Source organism: Nothoprocta perdicaria, unplaced genomic scaffold, assembly GCF_003342845.1.
Source record: "Nothoprocta perdicaria isolate Ctin4 unplaced genomic scaffold, notPer1 scaffold_98, whole genome shotgun sequence".
In the NCBI taxonomy this organism is placed as follows: domain Eukaryota; kingdom Metazoa; phylum Chordata; class Aves; order Tinamiformes; family Tinamidae; genus Nothoprocta; species Nothoprocta perdicaria.
The window spans coordinates 2,288,342-2,305,270 of NW_020456287.1; the positions used below are offsets into that span (position 1 = coordinate 2,288,342).

The window sequence follows — 16,929 nt, forward strand, 5'->3', positions numbered from 1 at the left end:
CTTGCCTCAACCATTCATCTTGTGTGTAAGCTCATACAGCCCTTCCAAAGCCTTGGCGAGATGCCACCACCCTCAGAGATGCTGGAAAGCTGCACTAGATAAAAATACCTTATTATTTAAGGGCTGACACTGGTCACAGTCAGTGCAGGTGGATTGCAAACAATTTCTCTGCAAAGATCTGTCCACCCCTGGAAGAATATGGTTAAGCCTGCAGCTTCCTGCTTGAATTGTGTGCCATCCCTTGCTGGTGGTCATTTATGCCTTAGTGCATTATTATAGGGCTGGCATCCCTGTGACCTGGAAGCCAATAATTATGTTCCTAGGGAATGGCAGAGGTTCCAAGAAACTACGCTCTTTCTAAACTACAGCATCCCTGGCACTCGTGGTCTGAAATAGTGAGGCTGGAATCAGACTGGGTGACTCGGCCAAGAATGGCCCAAGTAGCAGGAGCCTGGCCCAGTCTTTGCAGTGTGTCTGTGGGGCAAAAGTGTGTTGATGAAGCTCATATTTTGAAATGCAAAGGAGGACTATTAAGCCTTGCCACCCTGGATAATGCAGTTGTCAGGTGACTGGATAGTACTGATATCACTCTGATTACATTTGAAGGGAAAAATGTTATATGGTTTACTGCTCCCATAAGAATTAGGAAAAACTTAGGGTTTTTATGTAAGTATCTACAGCACTTGAGTAGGTTGGTTAGACTGGTGTTTAGTGCATCGTCAACACCTTACTGAAACACATTCTGTGGCAGGAGCTCAAGGAGCATTTCCCACACCTCCAGTTATGGTATTAATTACAGGAGAATATCAGGTTCCCCTAAAAGGGATCCAAAACTTCTTTCTTTCATGCAAAATAGCAAAGACTATCTTGTCCATGCAAACAGAGCTGTCTTCAGAATAACATCATCCTGTTTATAGCTCACACATTATGAACAACTTGGCTTGGCCAGTGACATTTTAAAACATTCAAGTATGTATGCAGAGCATATGTCTTTCAAAAAGCTAAAGGTCACGTTGAGTGAATTGCCAATCTGGAGGATTTCAAAGTGTGTTTTATTGTAAATTGTGATGGATAGTGGCCTATTTCTACTCCTCTCCCATTATAAATGGCCCTTTATAGGACCACATTCAGACTCTAACTAATACAGACAGGCTTTAAACACAGGAGCTTCAGGTGCTTCAAGCAGCCACAGCTCTTAGAGCTACCTGGTGGGAATTAGCAGCCTCATTTCAGTCAGTATCTGTCTGTTCCTCACTGTGGAAATGCTGATGCTGGCATGGAGCTAGACTTGCCTTCCGCTGATCAAGAGCAGACTATTTTGCTACTGTATTCAAGGTTGTCATTGCTGGTCCACTGCTGAGACAGGGACTCTGAGTAGTAAATGGTCTAAATCTCCTTCACTTTCTTGAACTTAGATGCTTGAAGACTTGAAGACAAAATTAAGTAGCTATAATAGGCTACGTGTCACCAGCTTGCCACCATCTAGAAGTTAGACATGATGTCTACAGACAGGCCTCTTACCTATAAGTGGAATGAAAGAAAAGCTATTTCAGAGGGCAATTCATTCTGACATTCCTATCTAGTCCTCTCCACTGGCTGCACAGCAAATTTCTATGATGGGCCATTCACTAGATGCCTCATTTCTTTACTTCTATAGATCTGAGAGTTACTTTAGGCTGCTCTAAGTAAGAATTAATATGCCCCAGCTTCAGTGTGTAGTGGGAATTAAATGCTATATTCGAATATCTTATATTCATAGGGAAAGGGGTGAAAAAAACAGGATGCTTCATCTTGTATTTCAATAAACAAAATGTCTCATTTTCACCAAAAAAAAAAATGATCAGCTTGGTGCTGTAGGCACATGACATATCATTCAGATGCATATCATCTTGGGTGACATGTCATGGACTTGTCAATTACACAGGTAGAAATGTCCGAGGGCTGGTTTAATTTTTGCACCTGAATCAGAAATACTTCTAGATTTTCATTCGTAAATCAGTGGTAAAGTCTAGTTTATACCTGCTTCTTCTCTTTGTTCTTCTTTTACACACTTTGTCGCCTCTTTTCCTCTCCATCTTCCCATCCAAATTCATGTCTCTGAGGTATGAGTTTCACTCTATCAGAGATACACCTCCTCAGAATGCATTACTCACCTTCTCAGATACCAATATTGATTCATTTTTCTTTCAGCATGGTGACTTTTGGACACAATTTTTGTCAGCAGCAATAGAGATAATGTGACATATGTCAGCACAACATCACAGGGATACAGATGTGTCTGATTCATTGAAATGAACAGTTGTTTTACCAGAGACTTCAGTGAGATCAAGAATAAGTGTGTGCTGAGCTCCATTCTTCACTGTTGAGCACCGGACTGCACCTGAAGATGTGCTTAAATGCTTGGTGATTCATGGCCTGAGTTTCACTGCTTTATTAAGGTGAGCCAAAATTCCTTTTTTTTTTTCTTTCTTTTTTTTTCTTTCAGTTACTAAAGTTAACAGAAGCATTCATGGATATTGCAGCATGAGATAAATTCAGCTGAAGAAACAGGATGGTTGTGGAGGAAGAGCAAAGACAGCTCTCATGGCGTCATTAAAAGAGAAGAGAAGCACTGTCTTCCCAAATTCAGAGCAATAGAATGAGAATTATTCCTCCCTCATCACGGCCTCGGCCCTGTTGGTCTCTCCTTTAGCTTCAGAGTGTTAAATACCTGTGAGATGGGGAGTTCTTTAATATGCAGAGCTACCGTAAAGTCCTCTCTCCTCTTATAAACCTGGGAAAGTGGCTTAGGAAGTATCTAACTGTTGTAAGAAAGGCTGATGATGCGTATTTGAGTGAAGATTTTTTTAGAGAGTCCTCATTTTAATAGGTAATTTCCCTTGAAAATGGTAAACTGCAAATTAAATCGCAAAAAGCAATTAATTATTGAAATGATAATATCCTTTTAAAGGTTAAGAGGTAATATAAATGAAGTTCCTGTGAGCACATTAATAGAATTACTATCTTCCCCTTTATAAGTGGCAACAGTAATGACCTAGCTAATTAGCTTTTTCATTGGGAATAGGAATATTGAAATATGTAATTATATTGCAGAAGTACAATCTATGACTAGGTGATTTTGCAACAACATGATATAGAAAGAACCCTTCTACACAGAGGTAAAAGCTCTTTCTGGAGCATGCAACTTTTGAGGGGAACAGAGGTGGACACGTTTGAATGGCATAGAATGACTTGTAGTTTGGAAGAACAACACAGGCCAAGCCCAAAGATTAAGACAGACACACAGACCAAGCTTGATTCATCTTAAGTTTGCTGTAGTTTTCATGTGTACACAAGGTATATTATTCTGCCCATTCTGAGTTCATAAGTACCCATCCCTTGTCATTCACCATGGAAGTGAGGTGGTCTGGAGTCATAGCTGGGCAGAATGAATCTAGTCCTCAGCTTCTTGTGCAGTATTATATATATATATAACATATAAATGCATGCACATGTAGTTATGAGAGTCTGATTTACAGACTTGACATTCTATTTAAGAGATTTTTAGAGACCTTTGCAGAAATCAGGCTTGGATATTCCCCACCTGAAAACAACCCGTTTTGGAAGCTGGTGCATCAGAAAACAGGTACTTTCAGCTCACAGAACCAAATCATTCCTTTTTTTTTTTTTTTTTTTTTTTTTTTTTTTCCCATGAGGGAATCAATGAAGCCATGAGAGATTTCAGATATTCCAGCCTCACAGTATGCCTACATGGACCTCAGGGTATGAACTGGAGGAAATGAGCTTCCCCTTGTAAAATGAAATGACTTTTGTCCCCAGCAAGATGATTTCCAGCTTTCTTTTCCCAAATCCCCAGAAATCATTAGCCTCTTTCTTGTGAATGCAATATATAGTATGATGACCTAGATGCAAATGATAGTTACGACTCAAGGGAAAAGGCAGCTCAGCTTCTGTTCTGCAGCAAATGGCTGGGAGGGAAGAACATGGAGATGCCTTGCATCCCTTACATTGACAGATGCAAACTTTTTTATGCAAAATAAGCCTCAAAGGTCAATGCTGCGTGTTCTGTAGGTGCAACTCATGAACCTGAAAATAATATAACAATGTGTTATGAGTCAGATAAATGGTGTGGAAAAGACAAGCAAGCTCTGAACTCTGTCTCCATGTGGAGATGCACACACACACTCCCTTATAGAGCCTCCACAAAAGGCTGAGATGCAACTTTTCAGTGGCAACAGCTAAGCTGGGGCCATTCCTGGGAGGCAGGATGTCTGCCTGTGCTTGCAAAGTGGCCTTTGTTCCCTTCCTCTTGCCTCCCCACCATCGCCCCAATTCCCCATTTCAGTGTTTTCTGAATTAGCAGAAGGAATCACAGGCTGCCCAGCAAGTGTCACTGTTGAGCAGCACAAAGCTTAATTCTGTATTGTGGCATTGAAAGAAACACAGTCCCTCAAAGGCTTTAATAGCCTGGGGACTGGCATGTTCCAGGCTGTGATTTTAAAATCCAACTCCCAGCTGACAACAAAGCTTTAACAGAGGCTTTAAATTACAGAAGAATCTTCATAATGTTATGCAAATCATTAAAAATCTCATTTCTCCAAATATGCGCACCACAAAATGCAAGAAAACACTGTGGAGAGGCCTGCACTTTGTACAGTCCCTGACTCTGTCTTCAACACTGCGTCAGCGAAGTCTAGGTGAGATAGACAGATGTTCCCCTGGTAGATTAGATGCAATGATTAAGTTACTCATACTGGGTCTATATGCATAGAAGATGTACATGAACATTTCTCACTGACACGTTGCTCATCCATACTCCAGACATTTCTTATTTTCTAAACCCATTTGGGAACACTGGAAATTTAAGATGAACATCATCCACATGGTTTCCTGGATTCATGCAGGACTGAGCCTATTTGCTGTCAGAAGAAGACCTGTCTGCAACCCATCCTGCCAGAGCCCTGTCCCTGCAACAGCCACCAGGCTCGTCAGCAAGAGGACAACAGCAAAAGTGGTGACAAACACCTTGATTTCTTGTCCCTGCTATCCTGAAGCTTTGCAAAATGCAGAACACTTAGTGGCTTTTAAATACATTATAACATGGACATAACACATTATAAGTAATAGCTTTTAAAAGATAAATCATATGAGGAGAGTTTGCAGCAAATAGTAAAGGATACTTCCCATTTTATTTTTCAGAGGTATGTTATTTTCATGGGTGTTCCGGGATTAAAAGATTGACATTAGCAGCAAAAGCATTATTTGCAGTGAGACAGCTATCCTTGAGAAATGTGTTACATTTTGTCTATTAATTTTCAATAATGCAATTTGTAAAATTTACCACTATGAGAACCACGATAAAAACGAATCTTAACCATAAGACAATCTTGGAATAGAACTGAAGATGGATGTTTTGTTTAGAGCTAAGATTTTTAGCTTAGGACACATGCAGATATGACAGCCCAAAATCTCAGGAGTCTGGTTCCACCCACATTAGAAAATGTGCAATGTGTTTGGCTTGGAAAAGACACCATATGTATGTATGAGGACCTGGTGGTCTGAATCTGTTTTCTTAACTTCCTCTGACTGAGAAATTTGCAAGTATTAGACTTGGGATCCTGTGTTTTTCTTTGCTGAGTTGCTGCTTTTTTTTTTCCTTACTTCTGCGAATTGAACATAATTTAAGGTAAATGTATAAATTATCAGACATCTTCCCTAATAATACCTGTCTGTTTAGTTTTTAGTGTCTATATTTGAATAATTGGGTTGACTTTCTGTGATTTCCCAGTACATAGCCTCAAGTCTACTGTTGTGCCTGCACCTTTCTTTTTCATTTAGACTCGAGTACAGACATGACCTGAAGATCCAGTCTTGTAGGATCCTGGGACGTGTGTGGGCACTATCACTGTGTTAACGACCACACAGGAGCCAACCAGGTGGTGGCCTGCCAAAGAAGAAATTCTGGTTCCTTTTCTCTGTTAGAGGTTAAAGAGATGGAGCTTTTCTGGCCATTTCATTTTTCTCAGAGTTCAAGGACACGTATGCTCCCCTATGGCGTTATATACAGTAGCAGATTGTCTTACATGGTATATGCTTTATAGAAAGTGGCTGATACGTATACTGGCTGGCATTGATTTAGGTCAAGTGACAGCATTTTCTCAACATAGTTGGCTATGCTGATCAGCTCCGGCGAGGCTGCAGGGCCCTGGATGTAACAGTGTCTTAGATGATGGATCAGGGAAAAGAGAGAGATTACAATCTGTGAGCATATTTACCCTGCTCCCTGCTCCAGCACTTCTCTGACAGTTACTTCCATTTGTGTTTTATCCAGTCTGACTTCAGATGATTCCAGCAGTGGGAATTCCATGTTTCATATTTACTCTGAAACTTCTCAAAAGTGAAGGATTCTGTCAAATTTCAAAGCACCAGAACCAATTTTAAATCCAGCTTGTTCTTCAGTGTAGACAAGAGCCTGGAGACCACGACTTTTGTTATCACTCTGCTCTAGGGCTGCCTCTCTACCTTTGTGGTTACAGGAAATATTATGGGTCCTAACGCACCATGTAATAACTCTCTTCTTCCAGCCAGGTTAGATAAGGATTGAAATATTTAGACTAATTTTCCTAGTAAAAATATGTCTAAGCTCAGCGTTCCCAGAAAGAACCAGCAAATGTTGATGCAATCAAAGCATGTTGAGTTATAAGCATAAAGGAAGAAGAAGAAAAAAAAAGCAGCAGGAATTTGGATATTAACTTATATATGTATGTTTTTAATTTGTTTCTAATCAAAACAAAGCTCCTGCTTCTCTGACAGGAACCGGATTGTGAAATAAAGGCTGTTTCCCTCCAAGTGCATGTGTCACGCAGCCAGCTTGTGGGGGCACTGGGAGACAGTTGGCAAGAGAAGATGCTTCGGGAGCGATGCAGACTTGAGCGTGCAGTTCCTATGAAGGGAATGCAGAATGGCAGCAGCTCAAGGAGCAAATGTAAAGGCCATATAAGGGAAGCGAATGCACTGCTGTAGAGATGCCTTTAGTAAAGCAAGCACTGACTTGGGGACCTTGGCATATACCACTGACGAGAAAATTGCATGAATAAATTCATACTTTGCCCTAGGTTTGCAAAGTCAGTTTTAGCTGAGTGACTGTTTACATGTGTGGAACAGAAGTTTTTTCCACAGTTATTATAAAGCCAAGTAATTTCTACCAGTGTATAACCCCAACACATGCCTATTTTAGACGCGTTTATCACTGTTTTATTCTAACCCTTTGGCTCGAGCACAGCAGGGCAAGTCTTCAGACAACATCATGCTCAGCAGCAGCGCTCCCTTTCTCCCTTCCCCTATGCAAAGAGCACAGTTCAAGTCTCACAACACCAGCCTGGGATCCCTGTCATTTCAAGAGCAGATAAAATGAAGCAGCAGGAGGTAACGCACTTGACGGAGCCAAGTGCTGGCCGAGGGCGGGAGAGCAGGAGATGGAGAAGGTCTGTGTTTATGACAAGGCCAGGCAGCGCCATGCAGAGAGGGAGCAGGAGAGCTGGTGTACTTTCGGGGTGGAGGCTTGGCAAGCGATTTGAGGGGAGGGTGCTGGAATGGTATGCTGCAGAGCAGGCTGCACCTCTGCACTTTGAGAAAGTCATCCTGGCCCCTTTGCTGTAAGTCACTCCCCCTCCCCAGGCACATCTATATTCTTAATTTAGTGTGGATCAAGGGCACGTTTTTGGAGCAAAACTCCTCCTCATCCTCACCTTTCTTGCTGTGGTTTACTGTGAGGAGGAGTGCACGAACTGGCCTCTTTTTGGATGAAACTACCCCAGAAAAAGATGCTGTGGGAGTAGGAGGGACCCGGTAAGCTCTGAGTGCTGATGAGCATTCAGTGCATAGGGCTGGACTAGAGCGAATCTGAAATGAAAACTCCAGAATCATTTGAATATTGGTCCAGTTCAGAGCACAAACTGATTTGCTGTACAGATCTGAGCAGTGAGGCACGTTACCCACATACATAGATGTATGCCATGGGGGGACAGATATTCCGGAGGGATTCCTGCATTGCCTCCTCTGTGAACCATATCCCTGCAGACGTCTTTGTGTTGAGCCTATATTTAACCTACATCTCTTCTTCTATTTGAAGCACTTTTCCTTGAAGAATATGCTTTAAATGTTTAGAGAGCTAGATCTCACTAGATAACTTTCCAATCCATTTTTTATCCCGTGAGTAAGTGCACATTTTCAGTAGTGTTCTGCTTTTAGGACTGCATTATGGGGGAGAAATAGAGTCTTATTAAGAAGATAAAGCGTCTTTGTAATTTAATTCTGAATATGACTGTTGTTACTATTACATGTTGTAAACACAGGCTAAGCGCAATAAACCTCCCTTCCATTTAACATTAATAATACTAATGATCAGCACTTAAATCACACGCCATGTTCCAGGACTGTAAAAGAAACACTTCCGAAGAGCTTTGGCCCGTCTGGTGCAGACACCATTTACTCCCTTCTTCCCGCAGGGATCTACCCCATGCCCAGGGTGATGGAGAGGAGAGGGGGGCAGCCCCTGCCCCGAATTCCCGCGTTTGGGAAGCGTCTCCGCGCGGGCGGGATGAGCTGCTCGGAACGCGGGTCACATCGGCGCACGGCAGCTCCCAAACTCTTGTGCCCGGAACGCTGCATGGGCACCCCCGGCTCTTCCTCCTCTCTGCATCCCCGGCGTCTTCCTCGCGCCCCTTTCCCTGCCCGCCGGCCCCTCGGCCCCCGGTCCCGCCCGGGGAGGCGGGCGGAGCGCGGCGGGAGAGGAGGGGGCGGCGGAGCGCGCGGCTCCCGAGCCAGGAATCGCACGGGGATAGAGGGGAAGGCGAGGAGGAGGGAAGGGAGGGAGGGCAGGGGAGGAGGGCCGGGGCCGGCGCCGGGCTGGGGAGCGTCCCGGGTTCCGCCCCGAGCGCCCGCGTCGCCTCCGCGCCGGCAGCGGAGCCCGCGGCCCCGCGCCCATGCGCTGCGCGGAGCGGCGCGGAGCCCCGCGCGCAGCCGGTGAGTGAGCAGCGAGCAGCGAGCAGCGAGCCCGCCCGCCGCGGTGCCCCCTCCCTGCCGGAGCCCCTTCCCTCGCGGAATCCCTGCTCTCCCGGAGACCCTTCCCTCCCACATCCTCTTCCCCTCCCGAGCTCCTGCTCCTCCAGGACCGGAGGGCTGCTCGGCTCCCTCCTGTCTCCCGGGCGCCCTTCCCCTGCCGGATCCCACTATCCCACCGCTTCCCCTGCCCTGCCAGACCTTCCGCTTCCCGATCCCCCTTCCTGGACCCCACTGCCGTCCTGGACCTCACTGCCGTCCTGGACCTCACCCCCGTCCCGGACCTCTCTGCCCTGACAAACCTTCCCTTCCCCGATCTCCCTTCCTGCTCCCCTGCTCTTCTCCCGGCTCCTCTGCCTTGCCGGACCCACGGGCTGCTTCCTGCCTGGATACCCCTGCTGTCTCATCCCCTGCTCTCCCAGACCTTCCTTCCTCTGAACCCCGCTCCTGGGCCAAGGGGACTGAGGGGGAGCTTTCCTGTCGTGGACTTTGTTCCCTCTCGGACCCCTGCCCTCTCAGACCTTCCCTTCCCAATACTCCTTTTCTTCTGAACCCCATTCCCTTTCTGGGCCCCTTCCCCTCCTGCCCTTCCCTGCCTGGCTGTCCGGTCCAGTGCGTCGTGCCTCTGTGTCCCTCCCTTTCCACCCGTTGGGGCTTGGTTTGGGGTGGCAGGGACCAGCTCTTGGGACCTTCCATGTAATCCTTTATTCCTAGCCCTTTCACTCTGATGACTGAGGGAAGGACCCTCTCTTAAGTGCCGAGCCCTGCTTAGGCATTTGGTGCTATGCCAAGATATGGGCAGATCCTCCTCCAGAAGATGCCTCTGGAGGGATGGAAGCACCCGATGTCCCTTTCTAACTTTTTGTCCTGAGGGGGTTGGTTTTTTGCAGGTTGAAAAGTCTACAGATGAGGCTGTGGCTGCAAACAGCCCAGCATGTGCTTCTTGAGAAGCGGCAGGGCCTTTTCCAGCCTTATAGAACAGACTTATTGTTCTTAGTGTTTTAAAAGTAAACAAAACTTTTGTGTGGTGCATAGGCTTAATTTCACTCATGGACTTTTTACCTATGTTCCTTCCTTCCACAGACGTAGTATTAATTTTATTGCTGTACAAGAATTGAATCCACTGATTGGCATCTAATCATGCTTAGAAAAAAGCCTCTGTAAATAGCTATCAGAATTAATTTGGCAGTCACTCTGAGAAATGATCATAAATTTACAAATGCAGTTAGATTTACACTTAATGATCCAGCTTGGATTTAACAAGAAATAAAAGCCCAACCTCTGGAGGTAGCATTTATGTTTCTATAGCAGCCAAAGCTGCTTGGTAGCTCCGGGACTGGGATGTCCCAGATCTCCCAGGGAAGGAGGCAGAGGACTTGGGAAGCCTGGCTTTGGCCTGGGAAGAAGCAAAGAAGAAAGAGAGGAGACTGGGCTGAGTGCAAACAGGAATAGCAAGAGAGACCTGTATTTTAAGCGTATGCTGATTGAGGTTGGTTGGGGATGAACTTGAAAGCCTCCACCTGCCAGAAGCCCGTCTGGAGCTCCAAGTTCTTGACATGTTTGACCATCAAACAATATTCAGATGGTTTTGGCCCATGGGAAAACCAACAAATTAGGGGAAAGCTGGTGAAAGAGCCATCCTTTTTCACAATGGCCTGATTCTGAAAATCCTCAGGTACCACAAACCGTTTTGCACTGAAGCTGAGGATCTGTATAGATGATGTAAAGTAGGCTCCCAGGGTGTTGCAGGACAAAGGCCCAGCTGCCTAAGGACAAACGAAGCGCTATTTTCCCTCTTGTTATGGGACAGATCAAGACATAGAGTGGAGAAAAGTGACCAGGCAAGAGCTCAGGGAGCCCCTGAAGGTGGAAGTCCCAAAGCTCCTTCCCACCAGCACTGCCACTGACTGCAATTTTAGTGGCTACTTGCAGTAATGGGACAGGAGTGTGATGCCTTAATGAAAAATGCTAAAGGAATTAAAAACACTGTGGCAGATGCACATTTCTTTTTAATTATATCAATGCTACTGAAGTTTTTCTCTCTTTTTTTTTTTTCCGGTGCTTACTCAGGGACCTTTGACTTCATGATGAGAGAAAACATCACCATGGCTGTTAAGATCTGTGTTTCTCCTGGAGCGAGGGGGATTTATCAAGGCTGAGAGACTCTGGATTATCCTTAAACCTTCTGTGAAATACATAGGTGCCTCCCTCTCCCTGCGTTGTGAGCAGTCCCGAGTGCAGCTACCAAGATGGCATCCAGCCTCACCTGTGCTGGCATAATCTGGGCCTTCCTCTCCTTCCTCTGTGCTGCTGCCTCCTGCGTGGGGTTCTTCATGCCCTACTGGCTATTGGGGTCTCAGCTGGAGAAGTCGGTTTCCTTTGGCACTTTCCGGAGGTGTTCATATCCCGTGCGGGACGAAAGCCTCCAGACGACCGTGATGGTGGAGCAGTGTGGCCGCTACGCCTCCTTCCAGGCCATCCCCAGCACCGAGTGGAGGATCTGCACAGTGGTGACGGGGCTGGGCTGCGGGCTGCTCCTCCTGGTGGCCCTGACGGCGCTCATGGGCTGCTGTGTGTCTGAGCTCATCTCCAGGAACGTGGGCAGGATGGCAGGAGGCATCCAGTTCCTGGGGGGTAAGTGCTACATTCTCCATTCTTGTGCTGCGGGGGGACACGGAGATACATTTGGGCTGTAGGTTGACAGGTCTGGACGCCTCGGTCCATCTGACAAGAACAGAGAGTCACTGAAACTTTCTGCTAGGTAACCAGACCTTGGCTATATTGACCACTGATGGGGCTGCTTGTATGTCTGAGCATGGCCCAAAGACTTGCCGCGACCCGAGGTCACTCCCCAGCACTTAAGTCCTGTATAATCTTTGGGAATTGAATACCAGATCCAGATTGCTGAGTGCCGCACTCTGTGGCAAAGGCCGACTTCTGTAGCTGCTCTCTTCGTGATGTTTTTCCAGGCTGCAGATCTTGGCAGAGCTCGGCTGAGATTGATTTACCTGGAGAAGCGTGGGGGCTGCAGAGCCCCCGGGAGCGCTGCAGAGACCGTGTTACTGTGCAAACAAGCCGGCCTTTCCCTCTCTCCTTCCCCTCTCACCATCCGCGCAGCGCCTCCACCCCTGCTCTCCGTGGGATGCAGACAGGTCTCAAGAGGGGGATGTTCTCCCCCGGCAGCGGTGGCCCGCGGTCACAGGAGGCTCGGGGCTTGTGACCGTGGCCTGATGAGCCCTCCATCCTGGTGAGGCCAGCACAGCTCCCCCAGCTCTGTCCCCATGGGTGGTGATGGCTGTCGAGCACAGTGACCCTGTCCCCTCACCCTTCCCGCAGCCCCGTGACCTGCCCACGTTCCTGCCTTTAATTGCGTGGGCAATTGGAAAAATGTGGTGGCTGCTCCAGAGTTAGCTCTCCTGGAAACAGGTGCTTTTTGAAGCCACCTCCGTTTTGAAATCTCCCCAGGGAATTCAGAGCAGGAAGGACCCTCTGTGACCCTGCTCAGTCTGGCCATTTCCACTCACAGCAGTCGTTGCCCCTGCGTGGCTTTAAGCACCCCACATGCCAGCTCTGCTCACCTGGTTTGCATTTGTGTTTGGTCCCGTTTTTGTGCCTGTGCTCCCCGCTCTGCCCGCTGAGCCAGGGCAGTGGGGTGCAAGGTGACACGTGCCCCCGTCGTGATGCTCTCGTGGGCTGGAGGACACGTGGATGATGAATCGTGTGCGAGGAGCAGAGCAGCCGCTTTGGCCCATGCCTGGTGGGACTAGTGAGCATGCTGCATCCAGGAGGGGTCGTGAGCATTTAGGGCTTATCTGCTGCAGGTGACAATTCGAAAGATGTGTGGACTTGTGATATGAAACTAAAACTGCCAAAGACTTTACTTACAGCTCAGAAATTATTTACACAGCATGTCTAATTTTCCCCTCTACTGGGCTTTATGGTTGTCTCTCATTTCACTCTGCACTGCTGGAAATGTGTAAGAAATGAACCAAGTGAGAAACCATCCTTCCTCAACCTGCCTAAAAGCAAACTGTGGAGGCTTTAGGGGAGGCCAGGGGGTGCAAGCCAATAATGTGGATGCATTGAAGGGACATATTAAGGTAAAGATCAGTTACTTACATCCTTAATAAGTTCCTTACATCCTTATTAAGATCTTTACCTGCTGTAAATCAATATAGCTATACATCGATATAGCTATAAATCAATATACCTTCACTGTTTAAATGACATGACTGCATTTATTCAAATGTCTAACTTAGGCATTATAATTATTGGGTTACTTTCTGTCAAGATAGTCACGAGCTGTTCAGATTCTTTACTATCTAGCAGTGTTGGGACTTAGTTCCCTATGCCATAGGTTTCAGTTTGCTTATGCTGTCCACTGGGTGTGCTTTGAATAAGGTCAGTGGCACAGTGGTGATTGTCATTTTCTTTTGTTATGAATGAAATATCCAGGGAAAAGGTAATGCCATTGATCATCCTCTGTGCCTTTCACCTTGGATGGACAAGAAGGGGCAGTTTCACTTTCTGTTTCTTTTTCATCTTAGTCACTTGGACAGTGACTAAGGCACAGTGTTGTGGTTCCTGCAGCAGGGATGACTGTTTGTAAGAAATTGTGTTTCCCTTCAAGTTAGGCACCAGCCTAAGAACACTCTGGGTGTAGCTAGTTTACATTTCCAGTGGTGTTCCATTATTCTCAGTAATCTTCTTAACATGATTTTAAAACATAGTCTTGATTAGGACAGATTATTAACAGTGCCTTTTTGTGGGAGACCCAAGGTTCGGTGAGATGTAGAATCATCTATGGTTGAGGTGAAGTGAAACACTTAAGGTTGCTAAAAATAGTGCTACTCCAACACTAGGAATATTTTTACTACTGTTAAGAGGTGGCAGAGAAGAGGTAAGCAAACAACCTGATCCTCCTCTTCTAGCAGTGGAAAGGAGAAGTAACTCCAAGTAGGTCAGTGGAATAACACCTGTATAAAAGCAGCGTAGCTTGCACTAGCTCAATCGTGCCAAGTTTTTACAGCTGGGATTTCCCCAAGTTGTATGTGGCAACTGATGTGAGTGAATTATTCATGAGCACTTACACCATAAATCTGCGCTTCTTATAAAATTTGAATGCCAGGAACTGCAAGAAGCTGCAGATCTGTGCAGAGCCAAGAGAGCTGCCTAGATATTGGCTGATCTTACATATTTAGGCTATATTTACTGTTTCAGCTAATCCCGAGTATAGTACATATATATTTTTAAGATGACTCTGGGATGATGTGTACTGAGTTTTTGTTTCTAATAGAGAGATTGCGTTGTAGACTTTTCCTCCCATTCGCAATTATCCGAACCACTTCCTTTCCCATGTATGATCATGTGACAGCTCTGCAGCTATTATAGCAACTGTTTACATGAAGAAGCAATGTTATTTTTATCATCTTCTCAGTCAGTTTGGCAGCAGGCAACAAAAAGTAAGCAACACCCTAAGGCCAGACTTTGTTGACTGTCAGAGGTCTGCAGACCATAGCCCACAACTCCTGCTGCAGTATCTCGGGACATGCTTCAGAAACGTTTCTGTTGGATTATTTCAAAGAACTGACAACTGATGCGAAAGTTATGCTGTCTGTAACCTCTTGAGGGCACAGTTATGTAGATGGATAAAGTCTCCACTGATAACAATAAGTGCAGTGTTTCCAGCTGGTTTGCTTTGAATGTTTGGAAGATTGAAGCATATATAATGCAGCTGAAACAGATTGCAGGGATGTATCTTCAACTGTAGCTATTGAGGGCATGATGGTAGGAAGTGAAGTTTAACAAATCTATGGCAAATTGGACTCTGTAATTATTGATCTTCTTTCTGCTGTGCCTTGGCAAGTCAATTCCACTTAAACGGGGACACTAAAAATTTGCAGGTATGTGACTCAGATATGACATTCTAATTTGGTGAATAGTTTCACGCTCTGAATGCAGAGCAATAATTTTAAGAACATAATGAACTTAAAGGTTAGCCCATTTTATGAGAGGCAGTGGATCAAAAGCTACGAGGATTGCAAGGATGGTCAATTTAAAGCACATTATGCTAGCAAGGTGAAGCTTTCCATTAAAATGGTCAGCACACAGGAAATATAGATGAAGTCTGCAATCGCTCCAAACTCCCTTTGTCTCTGTAGGATCATGAAGGCAAACTGAAAGGGTTATGAATCTAAGGGAGCAGAGCATGAAATAACCTGCTGGCTTAGACACCTCTCCGGATCTGACAGTTTGACCCTGATTCTGAGAGGAACATGAGAAATGAGCACTCTTGTTTATTCTGGTGCAGCCGCGTGGTTTGTACTGTCTTCTTCAGCATCCTCACTCACTGTTTGTACTTAAGCTGAGTTTTGCTGCTCTGTTAGTCAAAGAAGCAAGCTTTGCAGCAGCACTTCCTTTTTGCTCTTTCTTGTTTTCCTTGTATCTCACCAAGTACTAAAGCCCATGTAATGATGGTCCTCGTAATGCTGATTAGAAAATCTGGAGAGCTCTTGAAATGTGGCATGGTGAAAGGAGCATCCAATTGTTTGAGTAAAAGAGGATGCAGGTCCCAGTAACTTCTGATTCCCTCTCAGAAAAAAAATACAGTCTGTTATTAAAAGCTCTCAGCATCATACAAAATCACTGTTAAAGTGCTTCTCCAACTGTGCTGTCCCACTAGTGGCCATAGTAGTTTTCACCATCCATGTCCTGATTTGGAAGAGTACTTGCTGGATGTGGAGGGCAGAGGAATAAGGAGCTCCACTGAGATGAGAATATTGGCTTAAGGGTGACAGTTCTGTGTTGCTTGTAGAACAGCCCTTTGAGATTTTAGGCTGGAAATTTTAAGAAGACAGATCCAAAGGACATTTTCAGGTTTTTAGCTTGCTAGTGGCCAAATCTGACTTTGCAGTTGAGATGATCAATGTCTAAAATAAAGGGAGAATAGAAAGGAAGGCAACTAAGTCACAGACAAGTGGGACCATGTAGAGGTGCTATCTGTCAATGGACATGCATCGAGAACAGTTAAAAAAGAGAAGTTCTTTGAAGACATGGAGGTGCTGAACCTAAGGGACAACTACATTTGAGAAAATATAGCTGATGGTCAAAATATCATGGTGTCCAAGAGAATGAAGGCAGTCTTGGTTCAGAAACCAGCTGAGAAAAAGTTATTCAGGGCTTTGGTGAGAATAGTTCCAGTTGACTATGTGGAATGGAAGCTGTCCTGGGAAAGGCTGTGTGTGGCATGGAAGAAAGGAGCCGCAGGCAGTGACTGGGAACCGTTATTTTCTCTGACAGACAGAGCGAAGCTCTGATTTCTACCCAGAAGACTAAGGTCAGTGTCCCTTTCTGCCCATAGGGTGCAAATGCAAAGGAGAGGAGCCTTGCAGGTGGCAGGGAGGAGATGTGACAGTCAAGGGACTTTCAAGGTGGAAACGGTTGCCAAACTCTTCTGTAGTTCTGCCAAACGTGTCTCATTCATTTCCTCCACCTTCTCAGCTTCCTCCCAACTATTTGTACCTGAGGGGGGGGAAAGAAAAAAGCATAAACTCATTAAAAATATCATTTTTATCCTCTTTGGCCTCAAAGTATTTTTCAAAAGAGTAACTTAAGCTACGCAGCTTAAGCCAGTGTTAATCCAATGTATATACATGCATATGAAGGCCCTGCAAGAGGGACACATGAAAGGAACAGATGCCTCCCCAGGAGGTAACGGAAGAGCAAACAAGGAACACGACACTGTTAAATGTGGTTATGAAGTGACTATATGTCATCAGCTCGTACATTCAGGAAGAATAAGCAAAGTCCTGTGACTGTTTATTCCGTTGTCTGGTATAGCACAGGTTGTAGGACAGCCCTCATATGATT

General features: G+C 45.5%; 1 protein-coding gene across 1 annotated transcript in view; it reads left to right on the top strand.

Moving 5' to 3' along the window:
* Positions 1-11,130: 11,130 nt before the first annotated feature.
* The window catches only part of LHFPL6 (LHFPL tetraspan subfamily member 6), a 137,110-nt gene continuing 131,311 nt past the window's right edge, over positions 11,131-16,929 (top strand). Inside the window, exon 1 of the mRNA XM_026053316.1 lies at positions 11,131-11,694. Within this exon, the coding sequence (XP_025909101.1) occupies positions 11,310-11,694 (385 nt within the window). The 5' untranslated portion in view covers positions 11,131-11,309. The remainder of the gene's footprint in view (positions 11,695-16,929) is intronic.